The sequence below is a fragment of the Filicampus tigris genome, chromosome 11 (genome assembly GCF_054856515.1).
Source record: "Filicampus tigris isolate MCC_2025a chromosome 11, RoL_Ftig_1.0, whole genome shotgun sequence".
Lineage (NCBI taxonomy): Eukaryota > Metazoa > Chordata > Actinopteri > Syngnathiformes > Syngnathidae > Filicampus > Filicampus tigris.
In genome coordinates this window covers 12,000,348-12,027,863 of record NC_141227.1, presented here as the reverse complement: position 1 = coordinate 12,027,863, position 27,516 = coordinate 12,000,348, and the positions used below count along the sequence as shown (strand labels likewise).

At 41.8% G+C, this 27,516-nt stretch overlaps 3 protein-coding genes across 4 annotated transcripts in view; 1 reads left to right on the top strand and 2 right to left on the bottom strand.

Moving 5' to 3' along the window:
• foxn2a (forkhead box N2a) overlaps nucleotides 1–1,810 on the bottom strand; it is a 37,501-nt gene extending 35,691 nt beyond the window's left edge. The window contains exon 1 of the mRNA XM_086044458.1: nucleotides 1,235–1,810. Coding sequence (XP_085900584.1) covers nucleotides 1,235–1,331 — 97 coding nt within the window. The 5' untranslated portion in view covers nucleotides 1,332–1,810. The remainder of the gene's footprint in view (nucleotides 1–1,234) is intronic.
• fbxo11a (F-box protein 11a) lies at nucleotides 1,289–13,657 on the top strand. 2 transcript variants are annotated; one of them, XR_015088570.1, is made up of 22 exons: nucleotides 1,289–1,694; nucleotides 3,337–3,461; nucleotides 3,544–3,625; nucleotides 4,594–4,738; nucleotides 6,574–6,703; nucleotides 7,309–7,392; nucleotides 7,475–7,607; nucleotides 7,688–7,794; nucleotides 7,875–7,986; nucleotides 8,079–8,185; nucleotides 8,255–8,392; nucleotides 8,493–8,710; nucleotides 8,802–8,982; nucleotides 9,090–9,212; nucleotides 10,206–10,291; nucleotides 10,397–10,473; nucleotides 10,565–10,708; nucleotides 11,394–11,504; nucleotides 11,593–11,700; nucleotides 11,774–11,824; nucleotides 11,971–12,069; nucleotides 12,345–13,657. XR_015088570.1 is itself a non-coding variant. In XM_086044457.1 (22 exons), the coding sequence occupies exons 1-22, from the start codon at nucleotides 1,601–1,603 to the stop codon at nucleotides 12,472–12,474; spliced, it is 2,643 nt and encodes an 880-aa protein (XP_085900583.1). In that variant the 5' UTR covers nucleotides 1,290–1,600; the 3' UTR covers nucleotides 12,475–13,657. The 2 variants fall into 2 exon arrangements, 1 of the variants encoding a protein (XP_085900583.1); XM_086044457.1 differs by having other exon boundaries at nucleotides 1,290–1,694; nucleotides 11,774–11,882.
• msh6 (mutS homolog 6 (E. coli)) lies at nucleotides 12,705–20,476 on the bottom strand. Its single transcript, XM_086044456.1, has 10 exons — nucleotides 20,112–20,476; nucleotides 19,473–19,678; nucleotides 19,216–19,391; nucleotides 16,537–19,105; nucleotides 15,652–15,938; nucleotides 15,003–15,120; nucleotides 14,842–14,931; nucleotides 14,612–14,766; nucleotides 14,027–14,226; nucleotides 12,705–13,943 (listed from the first exon to the last, which is right to left on the bottom strand). The coding sequence occupies exons 1-10, from the start codon at nucleotides 20,360–20,362 to the stop codon at nucleotides 13,862–13,864; spliced, it is 4,134 nt and encodes a 1,377-aa protein (XP_085900582.1). The 5' UTR covers nucleotides 20,363–20,476; the 3' UTR covers nucleotides 12,705–13,861.
• Nucleotides 20,477–27,516: the final 7,040 nt, after the last annotated feature.

The following is a 27,516-nucleotide window of genomic DNA, read 5'->3' as shown; positions in this document are numbered from 1 at the left end:
TGTGTTTGTGGAATATGAATTAGGCAGCAAAATCCCCCCGCTGCGGCACGGTGGTCGACTGGTTAGCACGTCCGCCTCACAGTTCAGAGGTCGTGGGTTCGATCCCGGCTCCGGGCTCCCTGTGTGGAGTTTGCATGTTCTCCCCGTGCCTGCGTGGGTTTTCTCCGGGTACTCCGGTTTCCTCCCACATTCCAAAAACATGCATGGTAAGTTGATTGGATACTCTAAATTGCCCCTAGGTGTGATTGTGAGTGCGGATGTTTGTCTCTGTGTGCCCTGCGATTGGCTGGCAACCAATTCAGGGTGTCCCCCGCCTACTGCCCAAAGACAGCTGGGATAGGCTCCAGCACGCCCGCGACCCTTGTGAGGATAAGCGGTATGGATAATGAATGAATGAATGAATCCCCCCGCTTTTGATCCATCTCAGGGAGGGGCCATTTTGTCACTTTCTGTCGACTGAAAATGACATCACAGTTGCTCGCTCAGGTAACGACCAATCACAGCTCAGATTGCGAACATCACATGACCAAATGCTGAAAACAGGTTAGCCGTGATTGATTGTTACCTGAGCTCTGACCAACTGCAATGTCATTTTCAGCAATTTACAAAAATGGCAAAATGGCCCACCCTGAGACGGATGAAAACAGGTGGATTTTTCTGCTTAATTCATATTCCACAAACACAATATTAATCAGAATGTCATGTTTAGACTACACTGGTGGAGCATACTGTAGAACATATTATTGTGAAGAATTTTTTTGGCGTTGTCTCTTCTTGAAGTGGATAAAAATATTGATTATTAAATATAAACACAAAAGCAAGAATGTGTTCATTTCATTGTATGTATTCATGAAATTTGTATTAGCACGGTCAGACCAGAGTTTGTGAACTTGGCGTGGCCCCATACAGGGGCCACCGTTAATCTAGAATGCTGCCTGTTAGTTTGGTGAAAAAAAATCTTGACACACTTTACAAATCTACTGGTGCGAAACTACCTATAACATTTGGTCCACCTTAATAATCTTACAAGGAGCATAACAATTCCTTTACTGTATCAATTTGATAAACTTTACTATTTTAGTTAGATTTGGCTGCATGAGTACAACGCAGTAGTGTTACACTAGCTGCAGCATTTTATATATTTATAAAGGCTCGCTACTTTGATTCGACTTTTGTCCTGGTATGTGAAGGTTCATTTTAAATATTCACAGTGCCATTGAGCAAGGCATCTTACCTCCAAACGGGAGCCTCTCTTGAGCTTTGGCTTCAATTTGGATGTAGTAGTTGGTGCAATCGTAATTGATTGTTTGGGCTGGATGTAAGAGGACCATGTGACGGGGAGAGGTTGTCCCATGTGATGCGACTGATTCCTGGCGGACGGTACTCGTCTGTTATGGCTCCTCCTGCCCCAGTGGTTAGGCCGAGACATAACGCCAGCGAAGCGGACCGGGAATAACCCGACCACCGTACGATTTTCCGTATCCCACCGCGGAAGATGACAGATCTCACAATGCTCCTGGAAGAGGCCTAGACGATGCGCTCGACGACGCATCTTCTGCTGTGAAGGCTTCGACATTTCTTCCGATTAACAACACCCCAAATGAACTCCGTCAGAGCAAGTAACGTTAGCAGAAGACCAAGGCGAGTGTCGAGGCCGCGCCCGGTGCAGCCGGAGAGAAACCACCAGGAAAGAGGTAACCTCGAAATTGGTCTGGGAAGCGTTAACCCTGCGCTGTGACTCGGTTAATACTTGGTTTTAAAAATATTTATTTAACTGAAGGGGTGTGATCGTCACTGTCGTTTCAGATTTGCAGAATGTCGGTTGTTGTTATAACGATAGGTACCATATTAGGCGTATACTTCGGCTTGTGCTGTCAGGAAAAACCGAGGCTTTTGTGTTCCGACCTAGCATTCAGGCCGCGCTTTGTTTTGCTGTATTTTATTTTTTTGCTCTGCGTGGGCATTGTTATGACTTTACTTGTATCACCGATGTTGGAAAGTGTGCTTTCCCACCGACCAACGTTTGTTGTGATGGTAAAATGACGAGCTTGATACGGGGGTTGCTTGTTTCACGACGGGCAAACGTAGGAAATGGGACACAAAGTGGTTGTCGTAGCATACCCAATGAACCCAGCCGTCCCAGATGCTATTATTAGCATGTTTGGCTAACTCGTTGAGCCCAGGTGTTTCGTATCAGACCCTTTCTTGTCAATGAAGGAATACAACTTTGGGATTTGATGGTTTAACTACTATGGTTTGACTTACATTTACAGAAACGTAAATTTACTGTAACGTGGTGGAGTACGTGCAGCGATTGCTAAACGTAAACATTAGCTGGTTGTGCTCTCAAGTCCTGTTATAGCTGAAATACGTTTGATAGAGAAAGAACAAGAGGCCACATTCGCTAGTGATATTTTAATTAGGTGCGAGTGGATATCATTTAACGTCATCACTCAAATTGGCTGGTGTCATTATGTGATCTCATAAAATATTCTGAAGGATATATATTGGCCATTAAACACTGCAACAAGGTGTTTGCATGTTGGTCTTTGCAATTCCTAGCTGCTTTAACTGACCCTGATTGTTGCAGTGTTTTTTGGGTTACTGGCTCACTAACCTGGAAGTGTCATCATTACAAGCAGGCTTTGCATCTCCTTTCAGGGCTAGCTAACAACCCATCATTGCTTAGCACATAGGACTGGGTGAATGCTCTATTTAGGCTTGATTAAATCCCCTTCTTGATGGGATCTGTATTGGTTTCTGGAGCCTACAAAGTAGGTAATTTAAACTTTTTGTACCAGTGTTCTAATGTATTTATTGTGCTGTTGCTGACAAATGTTAGAGAATTTACTTGACAGAGTCTTTGAGACAGCATTGGTCTAATGCTTTACATTTACATACATGTAATATGTGTATAAATGTTGTGCCACCTGTACTTCACATTTGCCAGTCAGGGTTTTATGCTGCCGATTCCGATACCAAATATCCATGTGTGAGATCGTCTGATACCGAATCCGACACGGGCCATTATTACGGATTATTAGCTGCACACTCTCAAATCACATAAAAGCTCCACACTACAGCATGTTTTTTTTTAGTTTGCCTTGTGCCGATGCAGTGTTAAGGAAAGGGGGAGGGGACGCTACACTGCACACAGACTGGTCTCTAGTTGGCTGCAGACTGCAAAGTATGAGCTGCCGGTGATCCTTTTTGTGATCGGCAAAGAAAGGCACTGAGTGACATATGCCGTTCATGTACTTTTCCATGGAAAAGTCAATATTCTACGTGCGTGTATTGTTCAATAGATTGATTAAGATCTATCCCTACCATTACCAGATGAGGACGTTCCTGCAGATATGGTTGCAGAAGAATCTGGTCCAGGAGCTCAGAACAGTCCATACCAACTTAGAAGAAAGTCTCTGCCCAAGAGAACAGTGTGTCCGACAAAGACAAACATGGAGGTACAATCAACAAAATGACTGTGCATGCCTCATAAACACAGGTCTGTCTACTAATGTTTCCTTTGATTTGTTCTTCTCATAGGGTGCTTCCACTTCAACCACAGAAAACTTTGGTCACCGACCAAAGCGACCCAGGGTTTCAGGCAAATGTCAAGATGTACCATGTAACTATATACACTTTTTGAGTTTACTGTAGTTTTCTAATTGGCATTTGAATCAGACTAAAATACAATTTAAGTAACTAATTATCAACAAATGTGTTAGTTTTTCCACGGTAACTTGTTCATACATGTGAAAAAATAAAACAGTCTTTGGGAGATCTTCCATTGTAATATGGATAATTTAACAACACTACAGTGTAGAGTTTTTGTAGTCTTAAGTGAAATAAAAAAAAGTGGTTAAAAAAAACTAATGAGGGATAAAGTGAGAAATGGAACCAGAGCTCAGCATCGTCTATCCGTCTATGACTTCTGGGCGGTATTTCCGGCCGACCCACGCGGTCCCAGTCCGTCCCTCGCCTGCAACAGCCAATCAGCGTCGAGAACATAATTTTGACGTCACAAGCAGACACCAAATAAAGGAAAAATCTGAAATAAAAACATCAGACACACGCACAGCGTGGTGATCGGTGAAATAAAAACATAATTGGATCACATGTCATTGCAGCTGTGGGACCGAAAGGTAAACAACGCTGTTTTAATTTTTCTTTGTTTGGCTGTGTGTCAGGAGTGGGGCACCTGCGTGTGACAAGGTACCGGTTAAAACAGTTCTCAACTCCGTTTGGCTGACTTTGACCAACTGGAAATATAGACGGAACTCATAGTCGGACTAAAGCATAGACAAATGCCCACCTCTGGAACATCCGATGTCCAAATTTCCAACTGTGATAAACAGAACATTCTAATCAAACCACCTGTTAGCAAAATGGCATTAAATCAAGCAAAATTAATTTAGCTAGCAGGTTTAGTTCTACCAAATAAACCCAGAAGAATATGAGCAGTATTGCTATATTTTCTGACCACATGGCATGCAGTGTGACTTATTGTAATCAAGTACATACAGTATGCCTGCTGTTCACTCCTTGCCCCAAATAGGTTTTACCGCTGCATTTGGTTCGTTTTTCTTCTTTCAGCAGCTCCAGCAGAGCAGTATTTGCAGGAGAAGCTTCCGGACGAGGTGGTGCTAAAGATCTTTTCATACCTACTGGAGCAGGATTTGTGCCGTTCGGCATGCGTGTGCAAGCGCTTCAGCGAGCTGGCAAACGACCCCATCCTCTGGTAAGTCTCTGGCTGTGTGTTACATCATTTAAAGCACTTTTTTCCAAGATTTTTTTCAACATTGATATGCAATGTTGAAAAAAATGTTGAGGAAATCTGCTTACATGTGTGGAAGACGGCGAGCAAAGACGTATAAAGTGCAATTTGTCTCTGCATACACCGGCAACACAACGAATCTATTCAACCATCGTTTGGTTTACGATGATGTTATGATACACCAAAACAAGAAAACACAGAGTTAGATTTGGCGTCGTCCGCAACTCAAATCTCAGTCGTTGAAACACTGAACGCAGCAACCCCCACCCATCAACATCGGAGGGACACAAAAGATAACAGAATCTATTTCCCGGACAAGGCTTCCAAATGTTTAGGGCACAGACTCCACTTGGCCATCGGCATGTGGGATTTATTTTAAATAACATATCTTATGCAAATATAAACTACTTTTACTAGCACAACAATAGAAACCATGCTAAACATTATTACTGTGACTTAAGTTAAATTTCATGTGTAGTCTATAATATGAAGTCAAATTTTGGTGATTATTTTTGTTTCAAATTGCTTCAAATGCAATTTGCAAACATATTATTGGTCATTATATTGTATGTAATACAGTTTGTATATGGCCTACTGTCATTTAATTTAAGTATTGTATAGATTACTAGTAAGTAAGTCAACATTTTAATTAGTTTGACCCAATCAGCATATTATTTTTATAATTTATCAGAAGCAAATTACTTTAACTTTGTTTACTGTGTGTAGATATTACTTTAAAAACAAAAGAAAAAAGACTCCAGACAAAGGTCTAAATGTATAGATGAATAGCATGTCTTTTATTCTGTCACCCATACACACACACACACACACACACACACACACACACCATACTTTTTGGACTGTAACCCGCTACTTTTTGCCCATGCATTGAACCTTGCAGATTTTAATGTGACGTGGTTTATTCATGAATTTTTACTGACTAGCATAAAGCTGCCAATAGATTTGCCCATAGTTTTGCCACATCTGACCAGTGAAATTACTGAACACGTCACAGTGGACCAGTGAAACTGTCCGAGACTGCTCTCATACTGAAAACATGGACCTTCTCATTCTTGGCATTTTTATTCATTCAAAAATGTATTAAATAAAATTATAAACATTTATGGATTACCCCCCGCAATATTTACAAATATTTTATCCCCCCAGTCCTGCCGTTTTATGTGGAAAAATGAATATTGAATGTATGCCAGTTTTTAAAAACAATTGTTGGAGTTTTTTTTTTAATTTGTTTCTTTCTAATCCATTTCAATGGGTGCCAATTATTTATGGATTTATGTGATTCACTGGCCAGCCCGCTCCCCATCCCCATTGTGTGTGCTCGCGCGCGTGTTAATTTGACAAATTATTCACTAATCCAAAGTGTTGAAAATGGCGTGCTCTCTTTGACAATTTAATATTAATGGCTGAACAAACGTCGTCGTTTTGCTCTCCTGATAAGTAATGATTTTGGAGGTACAAGGATTCCACCCAATGCCAGAGATTGCTGTTTAGATGATAGCTGTTAATTAGCATGTTCTTAATATCAGTCATTTGTAGTTGTTTTTAAATTTGGATCAGTTGTTATTTTATATATAAGCATTGATTGATTGAGTTTACTTGGTGATTGCGCAATAAAACTTCCTGTCACTCAGTCAGCTTTCATTACACAACACGTTTGGGGAGGGCAAAATATGTGATTTTGTTGCATTTGGAGTGGTGAGGTTTTGCGATACTATTTTAGTAACTGTATAATGTGCCATCCTATGCAACGCCAATAACTTTTATGTAATTTGTTTCAGGAAAAGACTGTACATGGAGGTTTTTGAGTACACGCGACCCATGATGCACCCAGAGGCAGGGAAGTTCTACCAAATAAACCCAGAAGAATATGAGCAGCCAAATCCCTGGAAGGAAAGTTTTCAGCAGCTGGTATGATATTAGTTCATGAGTTTTTTGAACCTTTGTTCTTGTTGTTTCTGTTTTTAGTGTTTTATTTAAAATGTTTTAATTTCAACATTGTAGAACAATATGATTTTGCAAATATTGTCCTTTTGTATTTTCCGTGGCATCTATGGCCACATTAAGTACAACCACACAATGTGAACATTGTCAGTTGTAATAGTTTTGACTGACACTGTTGAGGAATTTCACCCCATTCATGTAGTTAAGTCAAAATGCCTTTCAGTGCGTTTTTTTGGGACAATACAGAACATTTTGTTAAAGACATGACAGATGTGCTTTTTTAAATCTTCTATCTTGAAACATTTTGTCTTTCCTGTGTGCTGTCTTTGGATGGCTAATGTGATGTGAAAGGACAACGCCACAGGCCAAAACTGCGACCTTCCTTTTGCAGGGTGTGAGAGGCACACTGTGTTTAATTTGTCTTTCTTTGGGCTACATTAACCTTCAAGGTTACCTTGAACAAAAACATTTTTGAAATATTTTCATGATAGCTTTACACCCACTCATCTTAATCTTAATACCGTCATAGCTCGACAATGTCTTTGGCTAATTGTGTGATCACTTGTTTGCAGTATAAAGGCGCTCACGTTAAGCCGGGTTTTGCAGAACACTTCTACAGCAATCCTGCGAGATACAAAGGGAGAGATAACATGTTTGTAAGTGACTTCACGCAAATATTTCTTGTTGCTTTTCAGTATCCAGAAATTCATCTGACTCCTTTGTTTTTCCCCATCCAAGTACTATGACACCATAGAGGATGCCCTTGGAGGGGGCCAAGAGCCCCACTTTGATGGCCTCATATTTGTTCACACTGGTATTTACGCAGATGAATGGATCTACATCGAGTCGCCTATCACAATGATCGGTGCTGGTATGTGTGTCTTACTTTTCACATTTTGTTTCTATTTAGTAATTCTGCACTCTAGTTTGACCCTTCCCTTCTGTTTGTAGCTCCTGGAAAAGTGGCAGAGAAAGTCATCATTGAGAATACCAGAGACTCCACGTTTGTGTTCATGGAAGGTTCAGAAGACGCCTACGTTGGATACATGACCATAAGGGCGAGTTTACATGTTTGGTATTGTTGTATTGCCTGGTTTCAAAAACAAGGTGATAATCTGGACTCTTGTGTCCACTGTAGTTTAATCCTGACGATAAATCCGCCCAGCACCATAATGCACACCATTGCTTGGAGATTACTGTCAACTGCAGCCCAATTATCGACCACTGCATCATACGCAGCACTTGCACAGGTAATTAAACCTTCTGATACCTTGCTCTGCTTCAGGTGTGTCTGTACATTACACTGCTGTCAATCAGTGTTTATTCTTTTTTTTTTTTTCAGTGGGGTCGGCGGTGTGTGTTAGTGGCCAGGGTGCTTGTCCCACAATCAAGCACTGCAACATCAGTGACTGTGAAAATGTTGGGCTTTACATCACTGACCATGCACAGGTACTGTGCCCCTTCATTTACACAAGTCTGAGAATGAACTTCTCAGAAAAGTATTTATTGTTGTTCCAGGGAATATACGAGGACAACGAGATCTCAAACAATGCTCTGGCTGGTATTTGGGTGAAAAACCACGGCAACCCAATCATCAGAAGGAATCACATTCACCATGGCAGAGATGTCGGCGTTTTCACATTCGACCACGGCATGGTAAGTTGCACATTTTCAATCAACAAATCCCAAAAAGCAGTGTTCTCCTGAAATTGCAGCACTGTGGTTGTCAAAGTAAAATTTCTGGTCTTGTTTGCAGGGTTACTTTGAGAGCTGCAACATCCATAGGAACCGCATCGCCGGGTTTGAGGTGAAGGCATATGCCAACCCGACAGTGGTGCGCTGTGAGATCCATCATGGCCAGACGGGGGGCATCTACGTGCATGAGAAGGGCCGCGGGCAGTTCATTGAAAATAAGATCTATGCAAATAACTTTGCCGGCGTGTGGATCACTTCTAACAGTGACCCCACAATACGGTCAGTATGGCCACCTCACTGTCAAAATGTTTACATACAGTATCTCTCTACTAGTGTATTACATGCCGAAATGTGCTGTGTTTTAATACAGGGGAAATGCTATATTTAATGGCAACCAAGGTGGAGTGTATATTTTTGGTGATGGCCGAGGTCTCATTGAAGGAAACGACATCTATGGAAATGCCTTGGCTGGGATACAGATCAGGACAAATAGCTGTCCTATTGTCAGACACAACAAGATCCACGACGGTCAGCATGGTGGCATTTATGTGGTAAGAGAGGGATTTAGACAAAATCCATCAAGTTTGAACATTTCCTATCTTTGAAATGCATGTGCAATTTTTATTGAGGCACATGCATTGTTTTGTACGTCGCACAGCATGAGAAAGGACAAGGTGTCATTGAGGAGAATGAAGTGTACAGCAACACGCTGGCTGGAGTGTGGGTCACAACGGGCAGCACGCCGGTACTGCGGAGGAACAGGATACACAGCGGCAAGCAGGTCTGATTACACTCCATTTACATGGGATTAAATTACATTTGAAAATAACAATTCATGGCCTTAAAAAGTGTTCAAATTCACAGAATATAGTCTTGAATTATTTTTAATTGGTCTTAAATTATTGTACATTCTTATTGCGTATCTGAAATGAAACTCTCCCACAACATATTTGAATGTTGTACAACTATACAAGCTCAACAAGCAAAGAATCCAACAAAGCAACCAATCAGCTATCGTGTTATTAGTGAGTGCCTTTCTGCATCTTGCAAGAAAAATAATATTGGGAAGGTCACGTTTATTGCCATCTTTCAGAATCACATTTCTCCAGATTTTGGGGTTACCATTTGTTTGGATTAAAAGCATAAATATGCGCTGTGACACCACAATATTCACCACTTGGACAGCTGCACCAGACGTGTCTCGTCATCCGGGAAACGAGCATCGGAGAGGGAGTGTGCTACAAACAAACAAAGGCTTTATTTAGTGAAACAACAAATAACAAAACCCATCTGAGCTGTTTTAATGGGAAATTTTAACGCAATGCCTATTACAAGATTTGCCTTGACGAGTTCTCTGTTAAGCTTCCAGGGAATACCAACATTAAAGTGAAATACAACTATTATTCTCAACACAACTGTATAATAAATGGCACAACTTGCTTAAAGGGACAAGCTTGTGCTGGATTTGCCAACCTCGTACAGATGGTCTCTTGTTCCTGTTTTTCAGCCCTTCAAAGAATAGAGTACCTAAATTTGAATAGATTTTCTGACCACATTCCTGTATTTTTGATGTTGTGATATGTAGGTCTTAAATTCATTTCAAATTCATAATCTTCATAATGGTCATGAATTTGATTTGGTGAATCTTGGAGAAACCTAAGAATAGAGATGTCTTAATGTACAGTGACAGCTGAAATATAAACATAATCAAATGTTCTTAATTTAAATATCTTATCAGAATATTGAAATTGATCACCATCTTTCACTGTGACAGGTCGGGGTTTACTTTTATGACAACGGCCATGGAGTTTTGGAAGACAATGACATTTACAATCACATGTATTCTGGAGTTCAAATAAGGTTTGTATGAGGATAATTGTCTCACATTACTTTGGTCCACGCAGACATGAAATGTGTTCTGGAAGTGAGCTTGTGTCCTAATTGTGCCCACCCTCCCATCACTAGAACTGGCAGCAATCCCAAGATTCGGCGGAACAAAATATGGGGAGGTCAGAATGGTGGCATTTTGGTTTACAACTCAGGTGAGAAGTGGACTTAATCTTTTTAATTATTTATTTTTTAAATGGTATGATGACCTAAATTTCCTTGAAATTGAAACGGTTTGTTTTGCAGGCTTAGGCTTCATCGAGGACAATGAGATCTTTGACAATGCGATGGCAGGAGTGTGGATCAAGACGGACAGCAACCCCACCCTGCGAAGGAATAAGATCCATGATGGGCGAGACGGCGGAATCTGCATATTTAATGGAGGAAGAGGTAACTGTTAACATGAATCACTGTAGTTGGACTGTTGAATACAGTAAACCTTTTCCCATTGACTTATTTTTTTTTTTCCGCAGCAATTATTCATGGTTTTTCACTATTCATGGCAGGCATTGGTCTTTGTCCCCCGCACACACTGAGAGTTTATTGTACAGGTATATCAGGATGTATATAATGAATGCAATCCTAATGGCGTTCATTCAGGGGAGAGAACATTAGTATCAGTTGAGAGTTATGTAGTCACTGTATTGTGGCACAATGGAGGCCTCTCTTTAGGAAAGCAGAAAGTATACAGGCAGACGAACAACACACAATGGTGAAAAACGAAGTCGTTTTCGCCAGGCTGGTTAAATTGGCTTTCAAATCTTGTGAGGTGTTTCAGCTGCTTTCATTTATCTACAGGCTCCTACTTCACTGAAAACAATTTGGGAGACTGGAGTTATGAGACTAGCGTTTGTTGCAGATAATTTGTGCGTTTTAATCTGTTGCCGCCTGCCGATCTGTTCTACTCTCCCTTTTTTTTTTTTTTGGACACAAGTCTCCTGTGGTTAGAAATACATTTTTTTAAAAATATCGTTATTGTAATTTATTTTTTCGATTTGCAAATTGTGAAATAATATCTTTCTTTGGTATAAAAAAATATATATGGACATTGACATTGGTGTCTTTCTTCCTTCAGGTTTGCTTGAGGAAAATGACATCTTCAGAAATGCCCAAGCAGGCGTCCTCATCAGCACCAACAGTCACCCCGTCTTGAGGAAAAATAGAATATTTGACGGCTTTGCTGCAGGTCAGTTAATCGAAAATCCAGGATTGAGTGTATTTACATTGTGTTAAAAAAGGCAATATATATCTGATTCCTTTTTTTTTTCCATCAGGTATCGAGATCACCAATCATGCCACAGCGACTTTAGAAGGCAATCAGATCTTCAATAATCGCTTCGGAGGGCTTTTTCTTGCATCTGGTGTCAACGTTACGATGAAAGGTAATAGCTTTGACTGACAAACTTTCAGACCAACTGTTATCAACTGACAATTGGGATCTCTCTTGTCCTGCAGATAACAAAATAATGAACAATCAAGATGCCATTGAAAAAGCTGTGAGCAGAGGTCAGTGCCTGTACAAGATTTCAAGTTACACCAGCTATCCAATGCACGATTTTTACAGGTAATTTCATGTTAGAGAACCAGATAACAATGTCACCCGCTGTTTTTGTTTTGTTGACTTTTCACGGCTCCCATTTGGCTCGCCACAGGTGCCACACCTGTAACACAACAGACCGCAACGCCATCTGTGTGAACTGCATCAAGAAGTGCCACCAGGGACACGATGTGGAGTTCATCAGACACGATCGGTCAGTGTGCCCAACACATTTTTGACCCTGATTGACATTTAAACTAATTTCAATGAAAAATACTGATTTGCAATAAGAGTAAAATTGGCCACAACCCAACCTTAAGTCAAGGTGCCACTGTATTTATGAATCACTGGATAAGATTTCTCCTTAGTGTGGTCATCCAACACACTTATAAACTAAGCATTTTATTTTCTATGAGTAAATGGCTAAACAATGCTTCACTGTATTCACTCAGTGTGATTTTCATCCTTTTCCCATTTCGTCACTCGTAGGTTCTTCTGTGACTGTGGTGCAGGGACATTGTCAAATCCTTGCACATTAGCCGGAGAGCCGACACACGACACAGACACCCTCTACGACTCTGCGCCTCCTATAGAGTCCAATACGCTGCAGCACAACTGAGCCCCAGACCACGAGTCCAGTCGCGCCTCAGCAGTAATGGATGCTCAGGACCGCAGTGGAGGAAGAGGAAACCCAAATTTAAATAGACTCTCACAGAGCATTTACAATGAAAAAAAAAAAAAAAGACTTGGGCATAAAATATGCCTAGCTTTTCTGTTTCTTTATTTTATAATAAAAAAAAAAAGTGACATCAATTGAAAAAGATGCAGAGGGGGTTGTGGGCATGTCAGTTTGCCCAAATGAGTGACTATATGACAACTGGGGGAGTGGATCATCACATTGGAGGGAAAAAAAAAATGCAGTCATGTAGAAACCTGGCAAAGAGACGACACGTTTTGGTGGAGTAAAAGGCCCTAAAGGCCATAATGCTTCCATCGCTGGGTGACCGAGCTGCTCATACGATACGTATGAGAATATATGAACTAGCACTTCCGCCCCCCAACGTCCAACTCAACTGTTTGATTTTAATGCTTTTTGTGTAGTTTTGTATTTTCATGCAAAAATCTTACTGTACTTGAATGTCTTTATTTTATTAAATGTTTTTTTTTGTTAATATACCCCAGGATTGCTGTAATTATACTCATGTCGCAGTATCTAACTTCTTTCTGTGAAAGAGATATGAGAGAGAAACACTTAGCAGTTTCTCCTGCAACACTAGCGCATTTGCAACACACAAAGACTGAAATGTACTTTCACAAGACTTGTATTCCTTCACATCAATGTATGAAAAATGCATACATGTATGCATAAAACAAGATAAGATTGTTTGACACTATTGGCATTTACATGACCAAAAATACCAACTATTCCACCTTGTAGTTTAACTGCTTCTCTAAGGTTTCCACTTATTAGGGTCCCAGGTCTTGCGAAATCCTTTCTAGTTTTTTTTCCCCACATTTGTGAGTGTTGCAGGAAAACCCAATATGCTTTTTACTCCATTGAAGCTGAGACCAGTATCTTCATACAGCACTCTATAATTTCATTATCCCTCCCCCAATTCATGTGTACTGGTGATTGTGGGTTCTAATTCAGACTGAAATGTATGCATGTATCATAACATCTAGACTTAATATATTGTGAAGTATTCAATAACCGTTATGTAGGCACTAGCTTGAATTAAAAGGGTTTAATTTCCTAGGTGAACATTGTCTTTTTTTAAAAAAAATAAACTTTATTAGATCACTGTAGTAGTGTTTTTTCCAACAGAACAACACAAAGGATGCACTAACACTAGGCCCAAGTTGTTTGATCAGTGTGAATGCTGTCTTGAAATAATCCACAATGTGAAAAAATTGACATAACTGCATATGCAAATGTGGTCAAAGCATAACGGGAGGGCAGTGCACACACAGCGTGACAGAACTGGTCCAAAAAACAGGTTTCCAAATTATATGGTTTGGATCATCTGAACAAGTGCAGCAAAGTGGGTCTTGTCCTGTGTGGTGTCTTCAGCAAACTGGCAGAGCTTCCTGTTAAGAGTAGAGAAGACGTCACTAAGCTAAGGAATGACAACAAAACAATTTTGAAACAAATCATCACACAAAGAACATACTTGAAGAGTCTAAGGCTGATGGTGCTCTTCTCAAACTCTCTGGCCTTTCTGTGGCCTGACTGGATGACCGTTTCTGGTAGGCTGGCAAGTCGAGCAGCGTTGAAGCCGTAGCTCTTGGGACATGCCCCAGAAATGAACTTGTAGAGGAATGTGATGGTCTCTTGGCTGGGATCCTCACACTCGTTTTCCACCATGCACGCCTGAATGAAATGCATTGCAGAGCATGCACCTCAATGACGGTATATGCATATGACTGAAATGTACACTATCCCGCATGCTCCATTTGGGCAGCAACCAGGAAACAATTGCCTTCAAAACGCATGATGCAGTATTGAATTTGTTAAAAGGACAATTCTTTTACAACCGTCCTCAATTTGATGATTGTCCAGATTTATGGCATTTCAAGGTTACGAACGCTACCTGGCAAGACCATTTATTTTAGATTTATGGCCCAGAAGAGTTTTTCATAACATTTACAGTATTTGCGGCTTTTATTATTGTGTTAGCGTAGATTAGTGATAGACTAATACAAATTCAACCGAAGACCTGTATATTACAACTGAATAGCGCAAATGAAATGCTCACCATGTGGCCAAGGCGCACCGCTGGATTGTTTGCATAGTCCTCCACCAGGGAGTGGTAGTGTGTAGAGAAGAGTGTGCGACAGCAGATCTTTTCAGCAAGTTCCTTCACAACAGCGCAGGCGATGGCTGTGCCGTCATACGTGGCCGTGCCCCTTCCTGCCCACAGTTCACGACTGAATGCTTACACAAATGCAAGCAAACACTCAAGTATCACGACGAGTGAATGTGTACCTAATTCATCCAGAAGCACAAGTGAGTGTTTGGTGGCGTGGTGCAGAATACACGCAGTCTCGCTCAACTCAACAAAGAAGGTGCTCTCTCCTATCGTGGACAAGACGATTAATAGACAGACAGCCAAAGTGCAGAAATGTCTCCTGTTTTTGCTACTTTACCAGCCATGATGCGATCCGAAGCGCCGAGCCGAGTGAAGACTCGATCGACTGGTGTGAAGCGCAGACTCTCGGCGGGTACGAAGCAACCCAGCTGAGCGAGCACAATCACAAGTCCGCACTGCACCAAAGCACAGATACATACTTTAATCGGCTAACTGAAGTATATGAATAAACTCTCTCTCATATTTTTTCATGGTGCATTTACCTTTATGTTAGCGTAATCTTAACCGATAACACCAAAACATGTATTTAGAATAAATCAGATTTTTGTAATACTTATTTCTTGAGTTTGTAAAAAAAAAGAAAAAGTTGATGTGAAGAGGACATTAAAAAAAAAAAACATTAAATTGCAATCACAATATTTGACGTAATCGCAAATACATTTTTTAAAATCATTCAGCCCTAAATGACATTAAGGAATTATAATATACCCCATAAGTAGGAAGACTAAAATAATGCAAAATTGAGCTAATATTAGTCAACTGGGGAAAATGTCACATTTGATCAATTATTGCAAATTGAATGAGAGGTATGAATATGCCTAACAAAAATGAATAAATAAATAACTGCCCCATGCGTAAGCAGCATGTCAATATCAAACAATGTGGTGTCAAATTACTCCGAGCGCGTGTAGCCATGAGTGACCCACCTGTCTCATGAGAGTGGACTTTCCGCCCATATTGGGCCCTGTGACGAGGACACAGGAGGCATGACTTTTTTGCTCGTCGCCGTCCTCGCCGCCACCGGGGCAGCCGATGTAGATGTCATTAGGGATGAAGTCGTCGCCAAAAAAAGTCTTGGTAACACACGGGTGACGAGAACCGGCGAGCTCGAGGAAAGGTGCGACTTGCTCATCGCCATCTGGGAGAACAACCTGTGGTCTAGTCATCGGCCCATCGCCGCCCTGGCTGTAGCGTGATAAGGCCAACAGAACATCTGAAAACAAATTACTATAGGTTAGTTGAACTGCATTTTCATTTTTATCATCGTCGTCACACCTCATGTATGAACTTAATTCGTTTAACGAGGGCTGTTTTCCTAACAGAAATAAATCTGTACTAGCCCCATAACCAAGTTATGTTTACCTTGTTTTTAGAGTTAGTTAAAGAGAAAGTCAAAAGTCTTAACAATAATATGTTCTATGCGCCCCCATTAGTCTAAACACGGCATTCTGATTAATATTGCGTTTCTGGAATATGAATTAAGCCGAAGAATCCACCTGTTTTTATCCATCTCAGGGGGCGGCCATTTTATCTGTTGCTGTCGAGTGAAAATGACATCACAGTCGCTCAGGGCTCAGGTAACGACCAATCGCGGCTCACCTGTCTTCTGAGTTTGGTCATGTGGCGTTCGCAAGCTGAGCCGTGATTGGTCGTAAAGAGTACTTTTGACTTGACTTCTTTCAGCAAAATTTGTTACAAAATCCAATTAATTTGTGAATAGGGTTGTTCATAAACGGAGGTTTGACTATACATACAAAACAGAGGTGCGGTGTGTTGGAATGATGCTGTGGAAATGCACTAAACGTTTATACCAAGCACAGCCATGCACTCCACCGCAGTCTTCCAGCTGCTGTAGTTCTTGTCAAAGTTGTAGAAGAGCCTCCTCATGCAGTCTTTCAGGGCGGCATCTCTCTTCTCCTCAAATCCTTGTAACTCGTAAAACAGCCGCTCAGACTCCGTCGTCACGTAGCGCTTCCAGCCTTTCTTTGTCGACTTCACCTCGTACTCCTCTGGAATATTCCTCTCAGAGACGCTGTCGGGCACCTCCATCTGAAAGCGATTTCGCCCGGTGCCCCAGTACGCCATGTTCTTGCAGCCGATTCTCTTCTTCTGTCGGTCCAGATACTCCTGTAGCTTTCGAGTGCAACCCTGGATGCCTACCAGAGCCTGGTCAAATTCCGGGTCGAAGCCCTCCTTCGGCGTAATGACGCCGGTGGTACGAGCTTTCTGGTGGTCAAAGGCCGTCTCCCAGCGCTTGAGTTCAGCGGAGAGGTCAGGAAAGAGTCCGCCATTGTCACTTTGAAAACTGACCACTTGGCAGAGTAATTTGGACTGAAAGTCGCCAGTAACTGATTCGAAGACATTGACGATCTCCTGCATCGTTTGGAAACCTTCGAGAGCTGAAAGAAAGTCTGCTATTTTTCTCTTGCTGTAGGTGACCTCCTCGTAGAGTACCGCCCTGCTGTCCGGGTGGTCCTGACCCTTGAGTGGTGTGCCAATGCTGTGAATTTTACTCAGGAGGCGCTCCAAATCCGGGAGCTTCTTCAGCAGATCAGAAACTTCGGACACTTGCGCTTGAGCAGCCATGAGGTCCTCCAACGCGTCCAGTCTGTCCCTGATGGACGCTGGGTTACACAGAGGAGCGCAGAGCCACTGCTTGAGCAGCCGCTTTCCAAAGGGGCTGGAGCAGGTGTCGAGACGCTCCAGCAGCGTTCCTTCGGTGCCCCCGGAGCCATTCTGAAATATCTCAAGGTTTGCCAGAGTCACTCCATCCAAGACCATGCGCTGGCGAGTGCGAGCAAAGAAGCTTTCCCGTCCGGCAGCTTTCTCCATTTCAACATCGACGGGGGTGTATTCTTCGAAGTTAGCCATGGAGAGCAGCTCCTGATCTACGAGACACTTCTTCAAGTAGAAGACGCATCCACCCAATGACGACAGTGCCAGCTCGTAGCCCTCCTTGGGGGTAAGGCTGAGGGAATCACTCTCCGAGGTCATTTTTTTAAGAACGGCAGGTAGAAAACTTCTTCCTGTCTCCTGGTCCTTGCCCGCGCTCTCTCGAAAGTAGTCTTCCTCTGAAAGGTTTTTCAGAGTCTTCTGAGCATCCCAGAACTGAGTGTTTGCATTCAGCCCCTCCTGCAGCGCCGAGGAGAGAGAAGCCTTGAGTATTTTGCGCGTTTCGACCGAAGGGTTCCCCTTTTCGAAAAGCACTTCGGCAGGAGCATAGTGTGCTATCAGGGTGCGTAGACGCGAACAGTGCCGGTCGTCTGGAAACTGACCAACATGGAAGAAGCCAACAGAGGTATCTACAAAGCACACTCCGTAGGTGCGGCAACAGCCTCCCTTTCCTTCATCTTCGGGTTTCTCCTTTAAACTTAGCAGAAACTTGCTCTGACTCTCAGCGGGGGTACCGTCCAACACGCTGTAGGTTTGGGTGCCTCGCGTTATGATCCTGCACACTTCTCTTTTCACAACACGGTCAAACTTGGTGGGCTTGACCAGCGTCTTACATCGCGCTTCCATCATCTCTGGGGTTTCAGTCTGCTCCACACGTGCCACCTTGTAGCCCTTCTGGACCAGTACGTCTGAGAAGCGTGCAAACCCAATTTCTGGAAAGCCAGAGTGCGCCCAGGTGCCTTTCATAAAAGTCAATCCAAGCTCATTGACTCCGATCACAGCATCCATGTGGTAGAGTTCGTAGAACTTCCCCACCTTATAGAAAATAACAGTGTCCAACATCTGGGATTTGATAAGCCACCACTGACGCATACCAGGAGTGTTTCGGTTGGTGAAGTCTTCGGGCACATACAGGGTGGTCGGATCATATGCTTCATCCGTCACTTTCCGCCTTTGACCATCTTTCCTCTTATGATCCTGCAACCACTCCAACTTCTCGTGGTCCCAAACTGCGGCTTCTCCACCTGTGCCTGAGCCATTGGACTGGCTTTCAAAGCTGTCAGGGGCTGAAAATGCCGACAAACGAGACTTTGTGTCGACAGCTATAGATGCCGGAGGTCGTTTCGGTGCGCTGGAAGGGGTGCTGGTTATCTTTGGCTTTGCCGGCGCAGGCTTCTCCATGGGACGTTTCCGCTTTACTGGCTTAACTGGGCTTTCCGCTTCAGACTCTTGCGTGCTCTCTGCTTCTTCGAACTCACTGCTCACCGTTGCATCTTCCCCTTCATCCTCACTGCTGCTCGCGGCTTGCTCCGGTTTGAATTCATCATCCGATTCTTCACTATCTGAGGCCACGACTATGCGGCGGCGCTTGGCTTTATTTCCGTTGGATCGGGTTGAACGTGGACCAACCTTGGATGACTTTAATTCCTCATTTGTCTCTTGATTCTCATCGCTGACCTCATCATCAGTCAGTGTCGATTTATCAAGCTGATAACATTAATAAAAAAAACACACATTATTAAATTGAAAGGCATGGGATTGTTGCTGTTGGCCTATTTAAATCAAATTAGACAACTAATTATATTAAATTGTGTCACCTCCATTTCTTCTTCTTCCTCTTCTTCCTCATCCGATGGATCTGCGCAGAGAGGTATCTTTAATCGGTTTTCTGGGCTATCGAACAAGACTTTGTCCGCAAGCTCCATTGCACGGCGGATTTCAGGCTTCCCGCTGAAAAACAACCCTCCGGTTTTAGCATCACTACTGTCCGAGCCTGCAAAACAAATAAGACATCTCACATCAATGACAGTTGTCTAGTTAGGCTAGTGGACCATGATTTGAAAAAATAACCAACCTTGGTACCCTCTGATGTATTTGGTGCTGACCCATCCCCTTGTAGGCGGTTCATCAAAAAAATGGACATGTAAGCGCTGGGCCCGACCGCGGCCTCGTATCTGCTGTCCGCTCAGAGGCTGAGGCACCACCATGCATGGCCACCATGGGTGCCCCTCCAGCTTTGTCCATACAAGGGAGCCGGCACTGAATGAGCACGTGGAGCTCCTGAAAGAAAAAATGCAATCCAACAATAATCCCAAATCAGAAATGCGTGTTTTCCTGAACAATAAATCAATACCCATGACCTTGGGGGCATGCTTACAAAGCATACCTGCCAAGGCATGTCGTCAACCTGTTATTTGCCATCTCTCCTACAAAGTATGACATGTTGCGGTTGATGCTAATTTTGCTGTAAAACTATGAATTGGTAACAAACTTCAAGTCATTTAACACCTGAACTAAATAGTCTTTGAATTTGGTTCAACAATGTGCATTTGTTTCTAACCTGTTACCTGAATGCCAAGGAAGGATATTTTCCATCACTTACAACATTCATTTGCAATTGTAGCAATGTCTACATATAAAAGGGAGAATGCATACACTGTAAGGACAAAGTGTCGTGGGACAGAACCAACAAACAATGGCAAGATTTACTCACACGTCTTTTGCTGTTGACGCCTTGTCGCCGAACAGGTTGTTGAATCCTCCTTTCGCATTCTTAACGACACTTTTTGATTTTATTTTGGTGGCCTTGCTCGGGGGTAATTTAGCCTTTTCTTTTGGAGACGAGTTGGATTTGTCAACGGAGGACGGCAAGTCGGCCTCTGCCGGGTGAGAAGTGGGCTTCGGCTTGGACACCGGCGGTGGAGACTTGGAGAAGAAATTGAGAAGTGAGCTTTGCTTCGCCATGAAAAAACCTCGTCGGTGACAACCCAAGCTATCGCTAACTTCGGCTCCCTACGCCATAAACACGCAGCGTGAGCCGTCTGTGTTCGCGGGAAACACAAGCGCGTCAGGAGAAGGCGCGGCTTCAACCACTGTGATCCAATGACAAACGAGTATTGGAGAGCCGGGAGGTCACGTGGTCCAAACATCACTGTGACCTTCTATGACGTGCCTCAAACTCGGAACTAGGAAGAGCTCCTCGCTTCACACAGTGGTCACAAATGCGAATTGCAAGCATGGCGTCTGTCTGTGACGCTGGTAAAAGAAAGTACTGTATACAAAAACAAGTCAGCAAAACCTTCCACACAGAAATATCAAAACCGCGATATAAGCATTATATTAACCATAATGACATTTTAGTTGTCATTTGCACGAGGTTGGCAGGTTGGTCTCTTTTGTTTCTTCTATATAGCCGTAAAATATAATGTAATATATTCTAAATTCAAATAGAAGGTTCCTTCAAATAGTTAGAAAATACAAAAAGGAAATTTCAAATTGTAGCTCATCAGTGTGGACTTGGGCTTTGGAACAGTGGTTGTGACACTTACTTGGAGTCCCACAGTCCCAGTACATGCTGGAGAGGTGCTAGTTTGCTTCCTGGCTAATGTCGAGGTGCCTATGAGCAAGGCACTGTCCCCGTCCCCACAGCCCAAGAGGTGCACCCCTTCACTCTGACATCTGTTCTTGCATGCCTACTGCATATGTGTAAATTCATTGTGTGCGTGTTTTTGTGTGTGTGCAAAACAAATTTACAGCAGAGTGCCAATTGAATTTTCCATTGAGGGTTAAAATCAGTAAAATAATCAAATGTAATTTATTTAAAAATTTAATAATAATAAAAAATAAATAGATAAAACAAAACAAAAATAAAGACCTTTAGGCCCACAGTACGGTACTGTCTTAACTATGCTATTATTCGACTTCCAGAAGAGGGCAGCATAATATAAATACAGAGTACTAAAAGACAAGCTGCAATTTGAAAAAAGTTCCAACAAGAGCAGGTCTGTCTCGCATTTTCCTTTACATATTAGTTTAACCACAACTTTATGATTTTAAACAGGTCAACCAATTAATACCTTGGACACTCCTAATTTGAGCATCGAGCCATCGGTGTCCAGATTGCTTTAAGGACCAGTCTGTTATCCACATACGTCATGTAATGGTACAGAGATGCAGCTTGTGGTGCAACCTGGGCACATCTTCTGTGACGTTACCAGGGTCACGGGTTGTTTTGGATCTTACATCAGACACTCTCACATGGGTGACACAGCCCGGGATTATCAGGCCCCGAACTGTCTGAAGAGTCTAGAACCTGTTGTACTTTGTAGATACTGGCCTGAGAAGCCCCCACAACCCACTTCAATTACCTTTCAATTGGTTTTCCACCCCTTCCTCTGACACTCAGCCACCAGGTCAGCATACTTGGTCTTCTTCTGTTCCTAATATACCTTCATCCGAGTTTCCCAGGGGGACAGTTGGCTCCCATAACACCACCTGCTTGCTTTCCCTTGGACCCCATGAATTGAATATGATATTGTTCTCACTTTGTTTGCAAAATTAGTGACATAATTTTGAAAAGTCAAAATACTAAAATGTCCACCCACATCTGAATTTTTGGCATATGGCGTGTGTGGGTGATGGAAAGCATATAATTAAGAAAGGATTATGGAACCTTACGTGGAAGTTGTTTCTTGAAGCTGTGCCTTACTATCTCATTGCTTTCATAGTAGGTGTAAACATTAATTGACTGCCATATGTTACGCACAACAAAGACTCCTAATTAATTTTATGCAATTATGCAGACTGAAGAACACAGATAATACAGCTGTACATATACAGTATATAAAAAAACAACATTTAGTATATCTCGCTGTCAAGTCACTGTATTTGACTGCCAACGCAATATAACGTGCTTTCTGAGTTGTTTATGGGGCACTCATGGATTTCTCCTGTGTCTGTGTTTTGTTTTGGTGGACAGTGTGATAAGATTCCTGAAAAATTACATTCAGTAAAATAATAGTATAGTAGTCTCTAATCTTGAATAGAATGCTATGTGGGATTATCTCAGCCCCAGAGCACAGAGTTTAATGACTGCAACATTAGTCTAAAAGGGCAACATTTACTCAATGTATGTATGAGTAATCCTGTGGTTCTTCTGTATTAATATAGTCCACCCAAAATTGCTTGCACAAACCTGCAAATCAATACAGTACATTGAAGCGCTATTTCTTCTTGCCCAATTCATTGCAGTCTCAGGCAAAAACAACTGTGGGGCCCAGTGCACTCGAGCTGCGTTAAGAATTTATAATCAGAGCACACATACATTGTTTCCTGAGATACACCACCGTGTCAAAGGTTTTAATTGAAGTGCATACGCATCACAAGGAAAAGCCTCGGCTGATCTTAACTGTGTCCAATCAATTTGCACCAAGATATATTTTTATGCAAAAACTCGTACATCACAAATTAGAATTACAGAAGCTAATTTAAATTCCTCGCCCCTCTCATTGACATAATGCGCAGTGTAGTGTAAACACTGGCTCACTTGTGACTTATTGCCGCTTCTGAACAATTTTCTGGAAGGTGCACTGTTCACCCTTACCTGTAATGTTAATGAGAACAACATCGTATTGAAGAGCACCGCATTTGCATTATGCAGCAAAATTCAGTGTAGTGGAGCATCAAAAAATAATATACATAAACAGACTTTCTTATTGAAGATGCTGTAACGATCTTGGGGGCGGGAAACGGGGATAGCTCCTCTTGCGCTGTTTTCTCTAAAGGCGTGGATCAGTGTCTCTGCGGAGCAAAAGCAGTGAAGCTGATGAGGGAGCACAGGACTGCGTGTAATGAATGTAGTATTTGTGCCAAGCATTCAACCCAAATCCTTAACCCATTGACAACTGCGTCAGGCTGTGAGCACAGGGCCCACTTGTGGAAGTTGTTGTTGAGTCTCTTTCTCATAATTTGGACGGAAGCATGCACCTTTCCTGCTGGGGGTCAGCTTGTAAGGCTCTGGCACTGCTCCACATGTTCCTCCCAGGACAGAGGAGCGGATAGCAGACCCTTCCAGCTCTCCTGGTGCACTGGCCTTTCTTCTGGTATCTCACCCACGCTCTTGACAATGTGCTGGCAGACACAGCAAAGAGGAGGTGAACTAACATACTTCCACTAATAGTGAGGAACGATGGGGAAAGGAAAATGGTCTGTGATGAAACCAATCGTGAAGCAAGATACACACATGCCATTTATTATATCATAAACATAAAATTATTAAAATGGGAGAGACCACACACGATGAACAAAAAGTGTGTGGTGCACTGCACTCGAGATGATCAACACATCATTCCCCACCAAAAAATGATATCTCCATCGATAACTGGCAAATTAAAATAAAAGAAAGGAAATTTAAGGGCAGACTTTCACCTTTATGGCTGGCACCGGTGCTTCTACCTTGAGCTCGCTAGCTAGCTATTTCTGTCCTTTTTTTATGAGACTTTCTGAGTGCTGAAAAAAAACAAAAGAACAACATGTATTTCCTGTAGTGTGAGAAAAAAAACAGTGACCCATCCACATGTCCGTACCAAAATGGTTATAAATCAAAAATAGTGCGAAAATGGAGGGAATTCTTCTTTGAAAAATTTGTGTGGAATCCGATTTGTTCATAAAACAGGTCATTCGTAACTCTAGGTTAAGGTGGCCCTTATTATGTTTTCAGTTAGAAACTAAGTCTTCATCAAGGACGAATAAAGAGTCTGACATCAAGACATTCTTGTACCCAGTCATTTTCCAATTTTCCAACTGAACTTGATATAAACACATGTAACAAAGGTTCCGTCAGATCAACCCAGTGCCAAAGTGGGAAACGTTACTAATAGTGGAGCTATGGTATATTCCGCAAATAAGACACGAGCAGAAAAACTGCTCCTTTGAGTGGAGACAAATCAAGATTAAGGGGGGTATTGCAATAAGCAATGCTATATACTTCTATCTTGTTCTCCATAGTGCTGAATAGGCAATTCGACCCATTTGAAAATGTATTTTGCTGCAGAGTGCTACGGAAAAAAAAAAACTTTGCCACCCCCAGATACAAAGAAGGAAAATGTGACCATATTGCACCAATGTATTGAATATTTTCCACAGCAATCTACCAGAGGCATGCTTTTAATGCACACGTTGTGAAGGTTTTAGTGTTTGTTTGGCAGAGATAATGACGAGCCAATTGACATTTGGTCTATTTCTCCATTTCAAGTGAGTGAGGGAGGTGTCCAAACCTGAAAGCTTTTCCTCTGCAGCATGATCGGTATTCATTTGATTTTATCTGATGCAAACTGCTCTGAGGTTTTATTGCATTTGAATCTGGCTGTCACTGAAGAATTTATGCAATAATAAACACCTCTGTAGGCCTATCAGAGGAAGAGATCATAATGTACTTTGTTTGCTGAATTGGTGGATTTCCCTTATCTTTTAACCCCTCTCTCCTACCTATCTATCCCAATGGTAATTGAAAGAGCAGATGTCATAATAATTGGCTCATTACTCTCTTGCTGCTCAGTCCGTTTACATGTAAATGTCCTGTTTCCACATGACTTCACGTTTTCACATTAACTTACATACTGTATGCACTCTCCCCGGGTACCATCAACGCTACTGTAGAACTGCCCAAGTTGTCTGTATCACTGGTTGATTTTGAATTTACTCAAATTTTAAACATATTTTAAAAAAATGTTTCCATAGACATCAATTGTGGAAGAAATAGTCTGTTCCGCCAGCGAACTGTCGTCATCCTAAAACCTTCATTAGCTGTTGTAACATTTTAACATTAACTGTCAGACAAGTGCAAATGTCAAAACCCCAATACCAATGTATTTGGTGCGTTGTGTAAAACATAAAAACAGAATACAATAATTCATCATTCAATCATTGTGATTTTGATGTCTGCAGCACATTCCCAAAAAAGCTTGGACAGGGATACAATTACCACTGTGTTCCATCACCTTTCCCTTTCACAGCACTCAATAAGTGTTTGGGAACTGAGGGTGTTAATAGTTGAAGCTTTAGTAGGTGGAATTATTTTCCATTTTTGCTTGATGTAGAACTCCAGCTGTTCAACAGTCCTGGGTCTTCATTCTACGCCACACATTTTCAATGTGAAACAGGTCTGGACTGCTGGCAGGCCACTCACACTATTTTACTTTGTACTACGAAGCCATGCTGTTGTAACACATGCAGAATGTGGCTTAGCATTTTCTTGTTGAAATAGGCAGCTGTCTGTGAAAAACATTAGATGATAGCATACATTGCACCAAAACTTGCATGTACTTTTAAGCATTAATGGTAGCTTCACAGATGTGCAAGTTACCCATGCCATGAGCACTAACATGCTGGCTTTTGAACTTTGCACTGATAACAATACAGTTGGTCCATGTCCTCTTTGATCTGGAGGACACAACACCCAGGATTTCCGAAAACAATTTGCAATGGACTCGTCAGACCTCAGCACACTTTTCCACTTTGCATCAGTCCATCTCAGATGAGCTTGAGCCCGAAGGAGCTTCTGGGTAATGTTAACATACGGCTTTCGCTTTGCAAACTGTGTTAACGACAATGGTTGTTTGAAGTGTTCTTGAACCCACATGGCAATATCCTTTACAGCAGGAGCCATCAACGTGGTGCCTAATAGCTCACCAGTGAAGGAGCATTGTGTTTCCCTCAGAATTTTGTAGAAGTAATAATTTGAGACTGTGACTACTGGCAAAGATTAATAGAAATAACGTGTTGCATATTAATATGTATCTGTTTCCCAATTATTGTAAGAAATCATTAACATGATAAGTGACAAGCCACTTGTATTTTTTTTTTTTATAGTGGCATGCGGCTGTTGGCTACTGTAAAGAGATTATTCTTCATTTCACAGGAGACTGAAGATCACCGCAGCAGAGTGGACCATTGTGTATTATATTGAAGTAAAGCACAGCAACAAGGTAAGCAAACAACACGAACGCAGGTTGCTTTGTGAAAACATATTTTTTGTCAACTATTATGTGAAGTCTCGTGAGATACATAATGCTAAGATGTCGCTCATGGGGCCAGCTCAACCAGCTCTTTAAATATGACTGTCGCGGCATAGTTTCCTCCTCACTTTTAGATCAATTCCATACCTTTAGTGAGTTCAACCTCAGAAGTTTTGTTCTACTTTAAAAGATCTTCTGAAATCTTCATGATGAATGGTAGAAAACTGAAAAACATTTAGTAGGCCTACGAGATTGGAGAAGGGTGTATTGGTTTAATGTGATTAAACCTTTTTATTAGTTATATTATTAATGACATATTATATAATGGATGTATTCATTATACATTTATGTTGAACATTAAGACAAAAAACGTGATAAAAATGCCAGCTTTTATACAGCCTCTATAAGAGGCTATACTGACATAATTCCTCTTATGTTAATATGGCTCTGAAAATCCATCAGAAGGCAAAATAAACTGCCTCGTCCACTTTCTCACCTCCATCCCATGCCATTTGTTCAAGACAATCATTGTAAAAGGTGAAGAAATGCTGGTTTTAACAGTAGTATGAAAGGGTCGACACTGACACCAACCTGCCTCTGCTAGGATTTCTAAAGGAGGATAATTGACAAGTCTACTTTGTCTGATATTCTCAGTTAGTGTAAATCAAATACAAGAGTGTAAAATTAATGTGTAAAAGGAGCTACATTGCTCTGATATTACTCCATGTCAACTTTGTTCTACCATTTCAAAAAAAAAGCAGGCAGTGCAAAAGGAGTTTTTATAATGACTCTTCCAGAGACCCCCAAGCCAATTTAAGTGATGTCATGCTTGAACTGATCTGTTCAGCTTGACAAGTTTTTATTAAGAGGAGATGATTCTTAACAGCTTGGCATCCTAATCACTTGCGACAATCTTAAAATGAAGATGTATTACAGACTACCATGAGCGTGTGGTACATTTGAGTATAAAATGGCTAACAAACTCCTCTGTAACTAGAAAGCAATGCGAGCAGTGGAGCAAAATCAGCAGTGGCAATGCAGCAACGCAGTGAGAAGTGAAATGGCGAAATAATATTGCTCTTACATGAGCCGGAGCCCAAAAGT